This window comes from Cyanistes caeruleus, chromosome 5, assembly GCF_971803275.1.
Source record: "Cyanistes caeruleus chromosome 5, bCyaCae1.hap1.1, whole genome shotgun sequence".
Taxonomy (NCBI): domain Eukaryota; kingdom Metazoa; phylum Chordata; class Aves; order Passeriformes; family Paridae; genus Cyanistes; species Cyanistes caeruleus.
In genome coordinates this window covers 18,318,760-18,335,876 of record NC_141705.1, presented here as the reverse complement: position 1 = coordinate 18,335,876, position 17,117 = coordinate 18,318,760, and the positions used below count along the sequence as shown (strand labels likewise).

The 17,117-nt window shown below is 36.9% G+C and overlaps 1 protein-coding gene across 11 annotated transcripts in view; it reads left to right on the top strand.

Annotated features, from left to right (window-relative positions):
- CCDC149 (coiled-coil domain containing 149) overlaps window positions 1–17,117 on the top strand; it is a 51,895-nt gene that overhangs the window by 27,643 nt on the left and 7,135 nt on the right. For 4 of the 11 annotated variants that reach the window (XM_086890132.1, XM_086890131.1, XM_086890128.1 and 1 more), the window contains 6 exons: window positions 1,406–1,478; window positions 2,820–2,904; window positions 4,150–4,294; window positions 10,443–10,519; window positions 11,872–11,904; window positions 15,547–15,654. In XM_086890132.1, the coding sequence (XP_086746258.1) occupies window positions 1,406–1,478; window positions 2,820–2,904; window positions 4,150–4,294; window positions 10,443–10,519; window positions 11,872–11,904; window positions 15,547–15,654 (521 nt within the window). Of the gene's footprint in view, window positions 1–1,291; window positions 1,479–2,819; window positions 2,905–4,149; window positions 4,295–10,442; window positions 10,520–11,871; window positions 11,905–15,546; window positions 15,655–17,117 lie in introns of all 11 variants that reach the window. The other 7 variants (XM_086890135.1, XM_086890134.1, XM_086890130.1 and 4 more) reach the window with 3 other exon arrangements.

Genomic DNA, 17,117 nt, shown 5'->3' with positions numbered 1-17,117 from the left:
TTTGTTTATACTGTAATGTTTAATTACATTATTATTATTTAGTGTAAGCATTAAATAATATTGAGGAATCTAGGCTACAGGAAATTACCAATGCTGTATTTGGCTACAGAGATGCCAGTGATGTTCCCATAAAAAGCTAAACAAGGAAAAGGAAGAGAAGACCTTTTTATTCCCGTCACTGTATGGCACCAAAACCAGGAATATTAAAAATTTGTGTATTCAGAAATTCCCAGTGAGCTGTAACGGACTAATCTTGAATTGGTAAGAGAGACTTTGAGTACCCTGAGTTAACAATTACAGACATAATTTTCTCCACAGGGAGAGGTTGTCAGCATGGAGTGATTTGCCAAAAAAAGTTGCTGGTGAAATCACCCATGTAGGTATTCTTGCTGGTTTCTTGGGAAAAGAATGTGTTTTATGGTCACTACTAAGGATGACAGAGAGGAACCTCTGACAGAGCCATAGCAGGTATCTCACTTAATGTTAACAATTACCTTAAAGTGAAATAGAACTTGTAAGACAGTTTTCATTTACAATAACTTTGCTTTAGGCAAGAAGGTGTACTACCAAAGGCATTGCTTCTTCCCAGCAACTTCAGGGCTTTTTGTTTTGTTTTGTGTAGCCTACACACAGAGTTTTGTATCAATTTAAGCTTCCTGCTCCCCTGACAGTGATGTGAGTTTTTTCTGTGAAATAATTAAATTGTCACAAACCCTAATATAGCTGCAGTTGTACTACATGAAAAAAGATGTCTTATAAATATACATATATATATTTATATATACTTATAAGTATTATTAATAATATACCTATTTTATACATAAAAACTATATTTTCCTGTTTGGAAATAACTGTCTCATCCAAGTGCATAAACTCTATTAGAGAGAACTTTGCTGTTTCATTCAACTGTGTACCATTTTTCAGCTATACTGTTAAATTTTCTACTTTGTGATTGCTAATGAGAAGTGCCAAGTAAGTGATGGATATTGCAATGCAAAAGTTCTGCATAGCTGAGTCTTGTGTTGACATATATACAAATCTTCATGTGTCCATCTCACAGACCTTCAAGTACAGAGGGCACACATAAATGCTTCCTGACCATTTCCTCTAGACATAAACATATTCTTTCAGCTTTCTTTCCCAGGAACCTGACGACCAATACAAAGTCATTGTGCAGCATGCTTGACAAATCTAATAGGAGGGCAGCCTCCTGTTCTGATGCAATTTGTTTCCCTACTTAAAGTTTTATGGGGTCAAGAACAGTAAGATTTTGTTATTTCATCCCTCACAGAACTGCAGAGGGAAAAGAACTCTCAATAATTCAAAGAGAGAACATGCCAAATAGTAAAGAAGACTGCTTGAGGCAGTATTTGAAGGTAAGTAAAGGATTACATTTCTTTTTCAGGTATCTTCAAGAGAGATTAAAACAACTTCAAGAGGAAGTCAACCTTCTGAAGTCTAGTATTACTAAATATAAGGTGAGATCCTCTCAGTATATCATCAAAACTGTGCTTCTTTGTTCATCGAAGTTACTGTTCATTTTCATGTTAAATGTGTATGAAGAACAAATTTGTTCTTGCAAGAAAAATCCACCATTGACATTCTAACAATATTAGTATGTATACAAATTACACACTCATTCTTCCTTGTAGGCTTCTCAGCTGGGGGCAGTACAAAGGGATACCTCTTAAGAGTATTTTGAGAAATTAATGAAATACTTTTTTTAAGTTCTGTGGGGGAACCATCACTCTGCTGGGGGGCAGGTGATCAGCCTTCTAGCCAGCTGGTAGGTGAAAAATAGCAGATCATGCAGTGGTGAATGACTGCAGCTGTGTTGCCGTCACAAGAAGACCTTGTTTCCCTGTTCTCTGGTGGCTGTGCTATTTCTTCATGTAGCTTAGTGGTCACTAAGCTTTCACTGTTCTTCTTCTCCCGAGTTAAGATATATACTGTTTTACATAAAACCTTCAGGACTGATTTTTGCCCTTCCCAGAAGCTATGCACTCTTATTTCCTTTTGCAAAGAATTTTTGGGGATTGGGATGGGAGGGCTCCCCTCCCGCTTTGATTTTGGGGAGTGGGAGGGGGAGGGCTGCTTGTCAGACCATGAGAAGGGTAATCTTAGAATTGTCAGTAGGACTTCTTCATTTAGGTCACTATAAAGTAGTCACAGCCTTTATTGTTTTTTGTGCATGAGCAAAGCCCCTCAAAGTACCAACTTCATTTCATTGTCTGTTCCTGCTTGCAGCTTGGGTCTTTTGGAATGTGAGTTAATTAGTGAGAACTGAGTATCTTGATGGTCTGGTGGATTTCACAGAACTGTAATTGAAAGAACTGGGCTTCTGTAGCAAGACCAGCCTGCTTCTAATTCTTGAAAGTTGGTATTTGGTACTAAAAGGGCTTATAGAAACCCTGATAGAGGAGTTGGAACTTTTCATATGTAACCTATCCAAAGAAATGCTGGGAAAAGTCTGCTTTTGTTTCCAGTTGATGCTGTCTACAGGAAACTGCAGTATCTTCTCTGGCAGTCAGCAGATTATTAAAAAATAGGCAAGTCTTAAATATACATTGGGGGAGTGGGTGGGAGAGACTGCAGTAAAGTGATTATGATGGGACAAATTAGTCTTTGTAACATTACAAAGACTTTAGGCTGGACAGTAATAATCTTTGAGTTACACCCCCATAGTTTACTATGGGTATAAGGTCCAGGCCTTGCAGAGTTGCTCTGATACCAAAATTCAAAGTTCCAAAGTCTTTCCTCCTAATGACAGGATTTGTTGACTACTGTTTTTCTAAATAAGTTATTTGTTGTTTTCCTAGAATGCACTAGAGAGACGAAAAAATTCAAAGACTCATAGTAGATCCAGTAGCAGTGCTCTGACTGGAGTCCTTTCTGCAAAGCAAGGTATTGCATAAATGCAGCATGGTGTTGCGTATCTCATTGAATTCCTTTCATCTAACCTCTTAATTTCAATAACCCTTTCCTTACTAATCAAACCAAAAGCTCTCTTCTCGTTCCCTGTTTATTACTATGTGCTAATTCTGTCCTCTTCTCAGTTGACTTGACAATATAAAATTTGCCTACAGATTACTGCTTATTCTTTTGTTAATTCTTTTGCCACTCATTCTCTCCCACATTAGTTTTATGAAATATTTCTTTACTCTCTATACCCTGACAAATCACTTCTTTATTCATCTCTTTGCTATGCTAACAATGGCAGTCACAATTCACATTCCAATGAAAAATAGACTGGGTGGTGGAGGAGGGGCACTAAGTCAGGTTTTCTGCTACTGCTCTTGGAAGCTTTTACATTCAGATGTTTTACAAGAAATCTTTGTGTCCCATGTTTCTTCATGGGTAGCAAAGTGGAATAATCTCTTCTCCCTGTTTCAAAGAAAATATCAAGATTAGGAAAGAAAGGCAATGAGAAAATTCTTTGAAGCAAACAGTATACCTTGCTACCCTACTGTTTAAATGTAGTTATATTCATACACACATATGAGATCAGTAGTAAGTGTCATGGTAAGTTGAAACTCATTTCTCTTGTTTTGACTTCTCTTTTCTCCACTTCTGCGTGTACTGGCATACATGTACATACATATATATACACATATATATATATATTTACATAAAGAAGCAGAGCCAGATTCTAGTTAGAGATTTTAATATTAGCCAATTTCTTGATTTGGCTTGAAGGTACAGACTGTGTTGCAAAGGAAGAGTTCATGGCTGACTGTATTTTCACACCAGTCTTAAATAATGTGAAGGATATAATGGTTCTGAAAATTAATATAACATAATCCTTGGAGGTTTTAATGACCAATTTTTACCAGTTTGTAGGGCTGTAGAAGAGTTGTTTTGCATCTTTCTGAACACAAAGAATTTTCCAAAAAGCAGAATTGAGTTAATGTAAGATGTGTCTGCTTATACTTGTTCTGGCTATTGCTGTGAATAACAATCAACTTGGAAAGCCACCATATTTATGCCAACTAGAAATGACAGTTCTGATCTTTTGCTTTTTTATTTTATTTGAAGGAAAAATGCATATATTCATTCGAGTAATTGGAATAGTTCCTTAATGCTAAGTAAATGTCTATGTTTCATCTCTGCATGAGAAGCCAAAACTCATTTGTGTTTTTAATGTTATAGTCCAAGAGTTGTTGTCGGAGGATCATGGATGTAGCCTACCAGCCACACCACAATCCATTTCAGATCTCAAATCACTGGCCACTGCATTACTGGAAACCATCCATGAAAAAAACATGGTCATACAACACCAAAGACAAACCAACAAGTAGGTGGCATGACTTCTAAGTAAAATATCAAGCTATGGGAAAGTTAGTTAGGGGAAATACTAAGGGAAATGGGAAGGAAGATTCATTTTCACAGAAAATTCATCATCACAGTTAAATGGTTGATTCTTTACTTTGTAAGACCAGATTTGTGATTTGAGAAAAATTACATTTTCATCTTAAATTCTGGAGTTGACAGAGACCTGTCTGCCACTGCTAGGCAAGGATTGGTTTGCTGCATAGGTTATTGTGACTGTAATTACACAAAGCAGACTTCTAGCAGGAAATCTGTAGGGACAGCTAAAGGAAAGCTTCCGGGAGGAAGGACACCCTTAAACTGGAGAGAAGGTATGTGGTAATTGGTTGTAGGTGAAGGAATTTTTTAATAAGCATTGGTGGGCTTAGTAAGTGTTGCTCCTAGAAAAGTCTTAAAGTGTTAATGTAACATTTGACACATGCTCAGTGGCTGTTTCATACAGATGATACCTGTTGCTCCTGTCCTTACTTTGCTAAAAGTTGAAGGAGATAAACACAGTTGGATTGCTATTATATGGTTTTTTTAAAAAAAATCTGAACTGAACTTTAAAGGAGAATTTATTTACTCTTAGCTGTTCTGCTCATCAGTAGAATTCTTTGTGGCTTGTACAGTTCCTATCATGGCAGAATATAAAAGTTTTTGATGCATTTTGTGACATTCTGATATTATTGTCCTTATATAGTGTATAAAAATCAGAGCTAGGAAGTGGTTCCTTGATTTTGCGCTCAATTTCACCCTCTCTTTTTTTTTGTTGGTACGTTTTTTCTTGTTTTGTTTTGTTTTTTGTTTTTTTTTTTTTTAACCCTGAGTCACTCCTGGTAATCAGAGGTTATTCAGGCTTCTCAAAAGCACATCAGAACCAGATGCCAGCAACAGCCAGACATCTTTCCTGAAAAGAAGTAGTACTGAAGTAAACTGTATTACACTAGAATTAGTGATTCACTTTGAAAATTGGTAACTTAGATACTAGGCAGACTCCATTGCATAATTCTGAGTGATGTAGCAACAGAAGTGGAGGAGCAGTTAATAGCTTAAATTGGGTATTTGAGACAAAAAATGCCCAATCAGCTAAAGGGAGATAAAGTGGTGAAACTGTAGTCCAGATCTGATGGATGGCAGCTCAGTAAATTCTTGTCCTGTGATGCAAGAGGAGTTGTTGCACAGAGCAGTGCTAGGGAAGGGCTAACACCTGCTTTCTTCCTTCTTACTGCTAGTGTAACATCAGAAAGAAAACATCCAGAGAACAACTGTTGTTCCAGGTGTAACCAATCTTTACCTTTCACATCCTGATACTGTATCACTACCCACTGTTTTATTTTGCATAATTTTAATTTTTTTGCGAAGTTCTTTCTTAGTTTTGTATTTCTCTTTGGTGATATGCAGTCTCCTGCATCTCTCAAATACCATTGTAATGATTGTTTTCTGATACTGCTCTTTCTGTTTTCAACTGCTGGATATGGGTTGTCTTGAGATAACCCACACGAAGAGATGTAGTTCTTATGTCTGCATGTCCAACTGTTCACATATAGCCATGAGAAGAGATTGGATATATGCAAAAGCTATTATTCTATGGCCAACAAAAGATCAGGTTGTAGAGAGAAGTGACAGTCCATATCAGTCCAGGGTCAGGAGTGTTCTCAGAACTGAAGTGTTATATTCAGTTCAGGATGGTTCAGGGGAAAAAGAAGAAAGGTAACTCCTGATCAAGTTGTGTGAAGAGCCTCAAAAACATTCCTATGTAGTATTCTCATTCTTTTTGCCACTTTAGGCTTTAGGTGGATTAAAGAAGCTATTAAAGAGCTAGGAGGAATGGGAACCACTACAGGTGGAAATGTCTAAGACATAAAAATGTTAAAAAGGGAAATGCAGGTAGGGCATCAAGGAAAAACATCCTTTATTTGAGATGCAAATAAATGGGAGCATGTATTTGCCATGTAAAATGTTAAAAGTCTGCTGACTTGTGAAAATGGGAAAGAAACTGCCCACCTGTTGGACAAGATTAGATGTGAGGGTACTGTCAGTGCACAAGTTAAATGGACAGGTTCATAAATTGGTACTAGTAGAAGATGCATTCTTTTGTTGAAGACATTTCTCCATTCGAAATAGGAAGTTGAGAAGGATATGAGGCTAGAGAAAATTGTAGTGACAAGAAGTTTTTACATAGATCACAAGGTAGCAGTCTTTCCCTGTGCAAAGAGCATGTTTGGACGACACATTTACTTTCAGATTGTTGTTTGAAGAAAGGGAGATTTAGTGGGTAAAGAACATGAGATTTTGGGGTGGTTATTTAATTTTGAGGAGGAAATTCTACATTTGGTATTTGATGGGTGAATGACCTAGTAATGATTCTCTTACTATCAGTGCATGAGATTTTTCAGACCATATAAACTTACTTTCCCCCATGCAGTTAACCTACTCTAAGGCCTACCTCTTCAATAGCTTGCAGATTGAGAATTGGCTGTGTAAGTTTACAATAGCAGAATGGTGGATATGCTCTCTGAATAACTGAAGCAATGACAAGACAATGGATTTTTTTTTAGTGTAGATCGGAATTTGGATGTTCTGTTGAAGTTTACTTTCTGTTCTTACACTGTTGTTAAAAAAAAATCCATTGCCACTTGTTCTTGGAAAAGACACACTGCTGTTATTGCCACTCTTCTAAAGATGTGGCATGATAGAAGGAACTGTGGGAGTATGTGCCTAGGAGCAAGAAGGCAAAATCTAGCCTTTATTTTTTATCCTGTTTTCAGAAAAAAAAAGAAGTTGTTGGAAACAGATCGTTTTTCCAAGGTGGTTGGTAGCTACTAAGTTCAAGTAATGTCCTATGTTTTTCTCCACAAGCCTGTTAGCTTAATTTGTAAAGGCAGTTCTAAATTAATTCTCCACGCAGTAGTGTGTCGCAAGATTAAAGTTACATAAATGCAAAACCAAATGGTCCTAACTCTGCTTAGCAAATGGATAAACATCCTTTTTTTTTAATTCTACCAGCAATAAACCATTTATTAGATGCTCTTTTTAGTGCAATTTGTTCCTGAAATTGCCAGCACTTGTGCAAGCTGTATCAGCGTAAAAGCTGCCCTGGTGGTTAGATACATTGCACTAATTTTAACAGTTCTAACTTGGGCAAGTTCAGTCATGTCCAAAATTACAAAAAGGATTGTCAGTCTGTAACTTGAGCATGAGTTTCCATGCAACGTCTAGAGCCAGATATGGGACTGTGAGAGACCTATTTACAGGCATTTAGGTGATGGCACTTGTATGAGGGTGTATATCTTCTGTAGCAAGATCTAAATTAAAGTGAGGTAAAGAGAGCTCAGGTGCTGTAAATCACCACAGCTCCCTTCAGATCATGGCCATGTATGTTGGAAAGCATGACAGAGCCAGAAAGAGGCTTCTGGAGTTAGGTGGGAGCATTGCTCCTGTTGCACAAACAACAGATTTCTGTAAAACCTTCTGGAAGGAGGTTTGTACTAATTCTTCTGTTGCATTAGGCACAGGACCAGAGAGCAAAGGAAATAGCTATCAGCACCTGTGTCTGTGACATGATCCTCCTGTTTAATTGAAGGATCTGGTTCACTGTGTCTAGAGATAAAAAAAGAGATTAGGGAATGGGGTGCTACCAGCCCATGCAGCCCCTTTAAAAATACCCACCCAGGTAGGCCTAGCCAGGCCACCACAGCTCCGTCTTCCCACAGCACGTATGGAGGTGGCAAATTACCTGGAGGTCTCAGGGGAAAGGAAGAAATGTGGTAAACCACGTTGTGTTAGAATAGCTTACGCATTTATCTTTCAAGAATTGATTGCTATAAGAACTTGCAGCTTTATTTAGGGTTTATTTCTCCCATACCTGTTTTGAGGTAATGAGGTTTTTTAAGCAAACTAGAATGATACTTATCACTGAATGTATTTTGCTCTATTCCTCAATGAAAGAAGTGGGGTTATTGTCCTCTGCTGTTGCCAAGCATTGTTCTGAGACACAAAATGATCCTTCTATATGAGAACCTGCAACAAAGGTTAAAGAAATAACTAAGTGCCTCTTCTGAGGATTCCAAAACCATTAGAAATAGTGTGGTAGAGCTGATAAATAAATTATAAAATTTAAAAGAAACAAGAAAAAAGTGACTTTGCTGTTGTTACCTGAATAACGGGAGCAGTAGCAATAACTTATTACAGAGGGTTGAGTTTCCTTCTATTTTATGGCTAGCTGGCAGGGAGAGCAGCATCCTTCTTCTGTTTTCTGCCCTGGAACTAGTGGTGAACTACTTAGAAAAATAATAAGGATTAGAAGTGCTTGACTTCTGACTCCTTTGTGGTGACAATCATTAGCCAAATTAACATTGTTTTGTCAGTTCCCTGTCAGAATTAACATGATGCAGGAGAAGACTTACATAATGTCTCTCTCTGTTCCTCTCTAAGCCAGGGGAAATCCACGTTCTTTAGCTGACCCTTGGTGAGACCTTAGGCAGGAAGGTGGGAATGAGCTCCCAGTGTTCAAGGTGGAGTTTCCTGAAAGCTGCTTCATGCCTTTTGCTGTCAGCTGTCATGTTGTGCTGCAGAGCCCAATTGCCCAACTGGATGTCAGGGTTATGAAAACAGTGTTATTAAAGCTGAATTTCTCATACCAAATGGAAGCATTCTGAAAGTGAAATCTAGACTTGAATAATTTTGCTTTTAATTGGAGAAGACAGTAGTAGATCCATCATAACCTTTTAAACCTACTGAAATACAGAGTTTCAATGGGGAAATGAACCTAACTTTGTCTTTTCTCCTCTGCTTTTGAATGTGATAGACTGTTCTTCTTAGTTGACACACACCCCTGTACCTCTCAGTGCTTTCTCTGATGTTTATTATAAGCTTTCTCTTTCTTTTTCACATTGTCTGTCATACTGATATTTTTGTAATCTTTAAAATACTTACAGGCTTTTATTATGTCATTGCAAAGCCCTCACAGTAGAAATTTCAAAATGCTTAGTCCTTGTTAATCAATTTTTCTAGCCCCTTTGATATTTGCTGGGTGTGCTATTCTTCATGTCCTTCCCCTAATCTGCCATCTTGTCACTAATGACATTCCCAGTGTACTCAAATGTCTGCACATAAAGCCCTTGCTGAGGAGCTCTCAGTGCAGTATTACACAGCTCTGGTATGCACAGGAAGATACTATTGCCTTGCTGGGGTGGGATATGCTGCTTCTCAGCATTCAGTTCAAATTTAACTGACTTATCCTGTTGCTGTAATTTGATGAGTAAAACTTGCTGTCCATAATCTCTGCTGTCATGTTTAGAATTGCTGCCTTGTCTAGGTTTCTCAGTCTAGTGAGTATTGTTTGGGATTTATTTAAAGATTTTGACTCTAGCAGACTTGCTGTGCCTGTAAAACACTTGCAAAAATTCATTGGAGAAACGAGCTTTCTTTGCAAGATACAGATCTCTCATTTGATCTGTGGAGAGAATTAAGACTAAAAGTTAAATCCTGCAGGAGAGCTAACTGCAAATAGTATTTGTGTATGAAGTCAGATACAAAAGAAGACATGACCCAAGAAATACAGTGAATACTGAGTGGGTGATAAAGGCATTAAAGAGCTTGAAGCTTTTTAGTAAAGTAGAAAGCAGTTCAATGCTAAAAAAAAAAAAAGGTGTAATAGAAAAAATATTCCTTGCCATTTTAAGCAATCTTAGTGATAGAAAAAGCTCCCTGAATAAAGGACTAGCAAAAATTGTGTCTTAGAACTTCAAAGTCAGTCTAGATACTGTCTTGAGTTTTCTATATTTTCTGTGTAGCTTTTTCCTTCTGGTTTTAGCTATAAAGAAAATAAAGTGATATTTGTAGGCAAGAAAACCGAAATATTGTGAGTTGCTTTTCTTTTTCTTTACTGCAGAGATTGAATATCCAGTACATGCTAGGCCTTTTGCTTTTTTAAAAGCATGGTATAGATGAGACAAATATATTTGATTTTTTTTAACTCTGAGAGAGGTTGTCCATTGCTGTTAGTGAAAAGAGATGATTTGCATACAAATTTACTGCACTAGTTAAGTAGCAATTAAACTGTTCACCTGTAGTAATATAAGTAATTGGGCTTTGGTTACCTTGGGATAACAACTATTCTTTTTCCAAAGAATTCTAGGTAATCGAGTGGCAGAATTAGAAAAGAAATTAAGAACTTTGGAAATTGCAGGCTTGTGGAGTCTTCCAGGTTAGTAAAATTTCAAGTGAATAGCTTGCATTGTTCCATTTTCAAGGATATGTTTTCATTTAAGAGAAGTTTGGCCGTAATTTTTTTTAATTACAGTTATTTTCTGAGTGTTCTATTCAGCACATTTGCAAGATTAGAAATGTCTAATAAAATTAAGTGGAAAACCAAAATCACTAGACTTTGTAAACTCTTAAGTCAAATGTGTATTAAAAATAACATGAAAAGTGCTAAAAAAAAAGGTTTAAATATTGAAGTAATCAAATTATTTACATAGACAGCAGGTAGAAAAACAGTGAACTATTTTATTTAAACATTGCATAAAATGATACACAGGTTGTTAGTCATTATGTTTTTCAACCAACTTTATTTATTAATTTTGTACTTCTTGTAACCATGGATTTTGTTTTTTACTGTTTTTAAATGCTTTTTTGTAGAATCATAAACTCCTAGAAATTGGAAATATAAATCGTCCTAAATTTTCTAGTCCATCTCTCCAGAACAGGCTTATTCCCTATAGTGCCTTAAGTATTGTATTTGGTTTTAAATTACTCAAGTAATGGGAGATTAATCTGCTTCCTAATAGACATTGTTGTTAGGAAAATGTGCAATATTTAATTTACATTTACTTTTTTGCTTCTTTTCTTCCCATTGCACCTAATTGTGTCTTCTGTAACCACTGTAAATTGTGCTACTTTGTTGGTGGTGTTTGCATCATTAGGCTTTGTTGTTTACAGATTCTTATCAGTGCTAGTAAGAGTGGGAAAGAGTGGTTTAGGCTTCTGGTTTTTTTGTCTGTTTTTTCCACCTAACCTGTACATCTAGAAGAAAACATTTGGCAGAGCTGAAGAGCCCTTGTAACAAACCTATGCTGTTCAGCTCTTTGGGCTGATGTGGTGTGTTTCCCCTTCAGCTTGCCTGTTTGGGCCTTCTCAGTCCTGCTTGACTCTTTCCAGAACTAGAGGTCCAAATCTGTTCCCATGGATTTCTCCACAGTTAGGTCACTTAATGCGTGTAGTGTACTTAGTGCATTTGTGCCTCCCCACATTCTCCAAGAGATGAAGGTGAGATGTTTGTCTAAGACCTTGCTAATGCAGTTTAGTACATTACTACAAACATGTCTCTCAAACTCACCAGTTATAGATACTGTAGGAGTTTATTTTGTTTTGTTTTACCAAACTAGTGTTCCATAAAGTTTTTACACTAGTAAATGCAGCATTTCCCATGTTTGTAAAATGTATTTTAAAAAATGGAAGTGGGAGCTTGCACCGTATTGATCTGTGTAGGTAAAGCATTAAATTAATGTTTATACAATAACAACTGTCTCTTTCCTTCCTTTCTTTTGCTGCCTGAAGGCCTGAGCTACAATGTCTCGGTGGGATTTGGGAGTAGGTTCTGCTTAACATATTTTTTTAGTAACTGATCCTAGCAGTACGTTAAATATTGTCATTGCATGTAAATAAATGGAAATGTTATCTGACCATTTTTATATCCAGCAGATAAAGATGCTCAGTCAAATGAGTTAGGTGACCACAGGAGAAATAGAGCTCTACATGAAAATTAATTTGCATTAAGGAAAATAGTAAGAAGGGATGATCTTAAATATTTTTAAAGGATTTTAACACTGGATTGTGAGTTCTGTTGAACCCTGAGTTTTTGTTGATTTTTTTGCTTACCTTTTAAATCAGGAGTGCATTTTTGTTTCCAAGTGCACTCTGATCCTGAGGTGGTCAAAAAGAGCATTGCAACACCTGATGGGTCACCAGTTTTCTTTTCAGAGCATGCAAAGCTTCCGCTCCATAAAACATCAGTGTGTACAGTTAGTGTGGGAGTACCACAATGGATGCTGTAGCTGATTGTTGGCTTGGGTGAGGAGCAGAACATGGAGAGTATCTCATCTAGTCAGTCTTAAATCCAGAGTGAAAAAGTATTATTTGATTGTGAGTGGAAATTTTGTCATTGAAAAAAAAAAATGGATAAAAGCTGATGCTCATTCTAGCGCTGAAAGAAATGCACATTACAAATTCCAGGATTTTAATCTGAAGTTAATGTTCCTACTTAGTCATCATTACTTATATAACATTTATAACATACATTGTCACCATGATAATAATATCTTCCAAATGCTGCTAATATGCTTGATCCTATTGAAGAAAGATCTTGAATGCCTCTGGATTTTTGTTAGGTGACATATTTGTCATCTGCTTTTTGAGAAAGCCCTGAATGAACTATGGGGAAGCTAATCAACAGGAAGTGCATATTTAATTTCTGAGAAGGTAAAATCTCATTCCCTGCGGATGTTCTGCCTACCAGACTTTATATTGCCCTGCTTAGAAAATGGGCTTTAGTTAAATTAATCTCTTGTGAGGTTTGTTTTCGTTGCTGAAAAGAAGGCAAGTTTGGGCATAGATTTGGCTTTGATTTTCTATTTATGATTCTGCCTCCCTTGAGAACAAAGCAGAGAATGTGATGTTCACAGAAGCATTTAATTCTTTGTCTTGGCTACATTGTGGTTGAAATACGCACATAAATAAGTAAAATATATTCAATAACAGTACATAATAAACACCATCTTAGTCTTTTCACAATCTGATGTCACTAGATATTCAGATAGGTAATTCTGTATTTTTTTTAATCTATCATTTCCTGAAAATTCCAGATTTCCACCGGAAAAAAAAGTCTAAGAAAGAGCCAACTATGATTCAGCCTTTTTCTGTGTGGGATGATAAGAGAGTTTCGGTGCTGCTTCTTGCCCTGCAGTAATCAGTGTGGAGCAGAGGCAGGGTAGAATTAAAGGGCTCTGCAGCTGCTGTGGCTGTAGCCAGTTACAGTGGCATAGGGTGCAACAGAGGTTATAAGAAAATACCCAACCCTGGAGAAGAAAATGAAAAATTGACTACTGCTGAAAACTTATATGTATTTTGAGATCTGTGTACTTTTCACTATAGTCCTTGAAAAATGCATTAGAGGAACATGAAGCTATATAAGTTATGAAATTGAGCTTACACAGCAGCTAGTTGAAATTCTTTGTGTGTAATCCAACTTCAGATCGTGATTCACGGAATGTAGTGCAGCAGTACCCCTGTGTGCCTCCTTCATGAATGGATGTGAATTGCTGTTAATAAATAAATAAATAAATATTCATCAGACTCTTTGGGCCACATCTATTGTTAAGATGTGTGGATACTGAGCTTAGCTTCATTTTCTGTAACCAGGCTGGTTTTCAGAGAAAAATGTGAAAGTAAATATGTTTACTGTGTAAATACTGGCTGGAAGTCAAGAGGTATCTTTTGTGAAGCTTGTCTTGCAATCTTCAGGGACTTCAACTCAGGCTTTACTTTTTTTATGAAATAAATTTAAAAGCCTCTGCTTTCTACTTTCATATTAAAACCTCTACCCATTTTTTTTATTCATCATCTTTTTACTTCCTCCGTTGGATTCTTTTGTATCTTTTTGGATATGTGGCTGCTTCTGACTGTGTGTGAATATCTGTTGGGCATTTTCATACCACAAGTTCCCTGTATGATTTGCTTCTTCCAAAACAAAATTCCTTCACTCTTACAGGAAACTACATTCATCTAGAAGCTTTTGCATTTTGAAATACTGTTTGGATTTGTTTTGCCTTTTTTTATGTTTTTAGTTAATTTTTTGTTACAGTGGAAGGGTTGTCCTCTTTGCTGTTAGTTAATACTGGTTTTTATTACTGAGTCTAGTGGAGGCAGAATTCTGATACATACTTGACAGGAGGATCGGATTTCTGCAAGATCCATGCTTCAAAAGCATTAATTGCATTCATATTGCTGCAGTGTATTACCCGACATGGCAAAGGTATAAAAAGATCATTACTACCTTCAGGATCAAGGTATTTGCAGCCAGTGCACTTAAAAGGAATTAGGGATTGAGTGGTCCAGTTAGACTCCATGAGAACAGCTTGACTTTCATTATTCCTTAGTATGCACCAGAACTTTCTCAGAGCTGGATTTATTCCAGGTATTTCCTGACCCAGTGTTCTCTTGAAAGTCTTTGTCTTGGATGGGTGATTAGATTTAGGATGTTGCCTTAAGGTGAAACGTACAAACAGATTTAGAGGGGCGAAGTGGTTGTTACATAAATGTCGGTTCTCATGGAGATAAATAGAGCAGTATCTTGCTGCCTCCCCAGCCATTACTTATCAGTTGGCACTCGTTCTAGAGGCCACACAAACACCATGCTTAGCTGATCTTGCACATTTCCTGCCGTTTCCCCTCTAGGTTTAAGGTAGTGTCAGTCACTAAAAACACGAGCATCCTGAATAGTGGAGGACTTCCTAAAGGATCTGCAGGTGTTGCTTTCTGCATTGCTAAAACATGTAAAGGCTAAACATCTACAGCAGAGTCCTCAAATGAAAGGTTTCTTGCACTATTTTGTCTGCAGAAGAGCTGGGAAATTGCCTTTTTCCATTTGGTTTAAAACAAAAATGCTCAGAAATGTTTGGGGAATTTTCAGATTAAAATCCCTCCTGTTCCCCAGCCATGTGTACTTGTTTGTTCCCTCAGTTCTTAATTATATGAAGTTTTTAGGGTTGTTTTAAAGAAGCATTGCAGGATAATATGTAAATCTGAAGCATAAAGCTACATAATGATGAACCTGCTTGTATCACATGATACAGAATAACAGAGAGTAGAGAGTCAGAGCTGAACAGTTGCTGGTAATAGCATGCAAGTGATCCATTACTTTACTATGATCTGATTATTACTATTTTTAATTGGATTGTAATTGCTAATTCAGTTTGCTGCATACTGCACCTGGTCTTTCAAAATCTGGCCCTTACTGAGTGCTGCAGATAAAAACATACAGCTTTTCTGCCTTTGCCTTGCATATTGTGGCTCCACTAAAGAGTATTTTTTTCCATGCTGTGAAAGGATCACATGAAATGCTTTTCCTGTTCTGTACTGTTCAGTAACAAAAATTTGTAAGGTATGTTTGAATATCATTGATACACAGTGGTTGTATTTGGTGAACCAGCAGTTCTAACACCGTGATTGTTCCAGGTGGGAAGGATACGATAACATTCAGTGACCCAACCCTGCCCGTGATACAGCGGTCCAGGTCACCGTTGTTAGCGTTTGCTGATAAGCCACAGAAAACTGAAGTACAAGGTGAGCATCTGGAACGTAAGAATGTGATGAGAGCTGAGTACTCGTTTCTTTCCAAATAAAATGTAATAAATTTTCATGCTGGGATAGCAGAAGGCAAAGTTTCAGTGATCACAGAAATTGAATACATCATCCACAAGTGAAACAGATAGATGGTCCCAGTACAAATAGCAAAGGAACGACTGAAAACTTACTATGGAATGGATTGCATAAGGTTAGGGATCAGGTCTTACACCTCAAAGAATTTCCTGCCAGATAACATGACACTGTGTGAAGTTATTCATGCCATCTGTTTTACAGTTAACTGATTCCTGCACTTTTCCCCTCAGTTAAAATGCACAGTAGGAAGCAGTCTGTGGAACTGGCTTAGCACTTTCCTGCATTATAGGTGATGTCTAGATGAATGGCTTCCTGATTGCACATGGTAAATTGAAATATCCAACTCATCTTCCCAGAGAAATTGACTGCTTTTTTCATAGTCTTACATGTGTTTTGTTAAAATCCTTCTCCAACAGCAAGCTTTAACATTTCTTCAAAGTTAAGCTTAACTTTATTTGACAGTTGCTGATAACCTTGATTTGTTTTTCCTTAGTTTTTCATAATGGATGGGAGATGGATTATTTTATTTGCTTATTGGTATTTGGATAAAGTTTTTAATGGGCATAACATTATGATATGCCCAGATTTTTCTCAGCTAACCATGAAGCATCATAAACAATTTATTTGTTAGTCCTGAAACTAAATAGATTGTGGCTTAATTTTGACTTTATAGTCCATGTCATTATCTGATAAAATGTGACAGCAAGGCTGATCTTTTTTTATAATCTTGATCAGCTGATATTTTTGCTAAAAATAAGAAGTGAAACTGTAATGAATAGTTCTCTGGTGAGTAATAACTCATAAATATTCATTCTTTTACCTACTTAATTGTTGATTTTTAATTAAATCTGCAGTTACTGAAAGTATTTACTTGGTGGCATTATGCTCTTTTCTTTCCATATTTGTCCTAGGTGAGGCTGGTATTACAGTTGTGATTACAGGCTGATCAGACAGGCAGTCTGATCTGCCTGTCACATCCCATCAGACCCTCTTGCTGTTGCTTTGTAACACTGCCAAACCTTAGCTCTGGGCTGAAGCTGTACACGCTGTGTGTTTTCTACGTCAGCTGATTTTCATTTTTTTTTAAGACAGCCAAATAACTTCTTTTTTGTCTTACTGATGACCACATGGGTTTTTGGGTGGGCTTTTTTTTTTGTCTTTTGTATGTTTGGATTTGGGTTGTTTGTTTTTTTCCAAATATGCAAGCATTTACTCTATCTGCAATTAGGAATTTGAAATCTAGGGGAAAGGTTTCCAGCCTGAGGAAGCAGTCTGGAGTTTCCACCTCATTCTGCATGATTCACTTACAAATCTCATCTGCTACAAACAAACAAATGATTCTGTTGAGTTTACTTTGTGTCACCAGT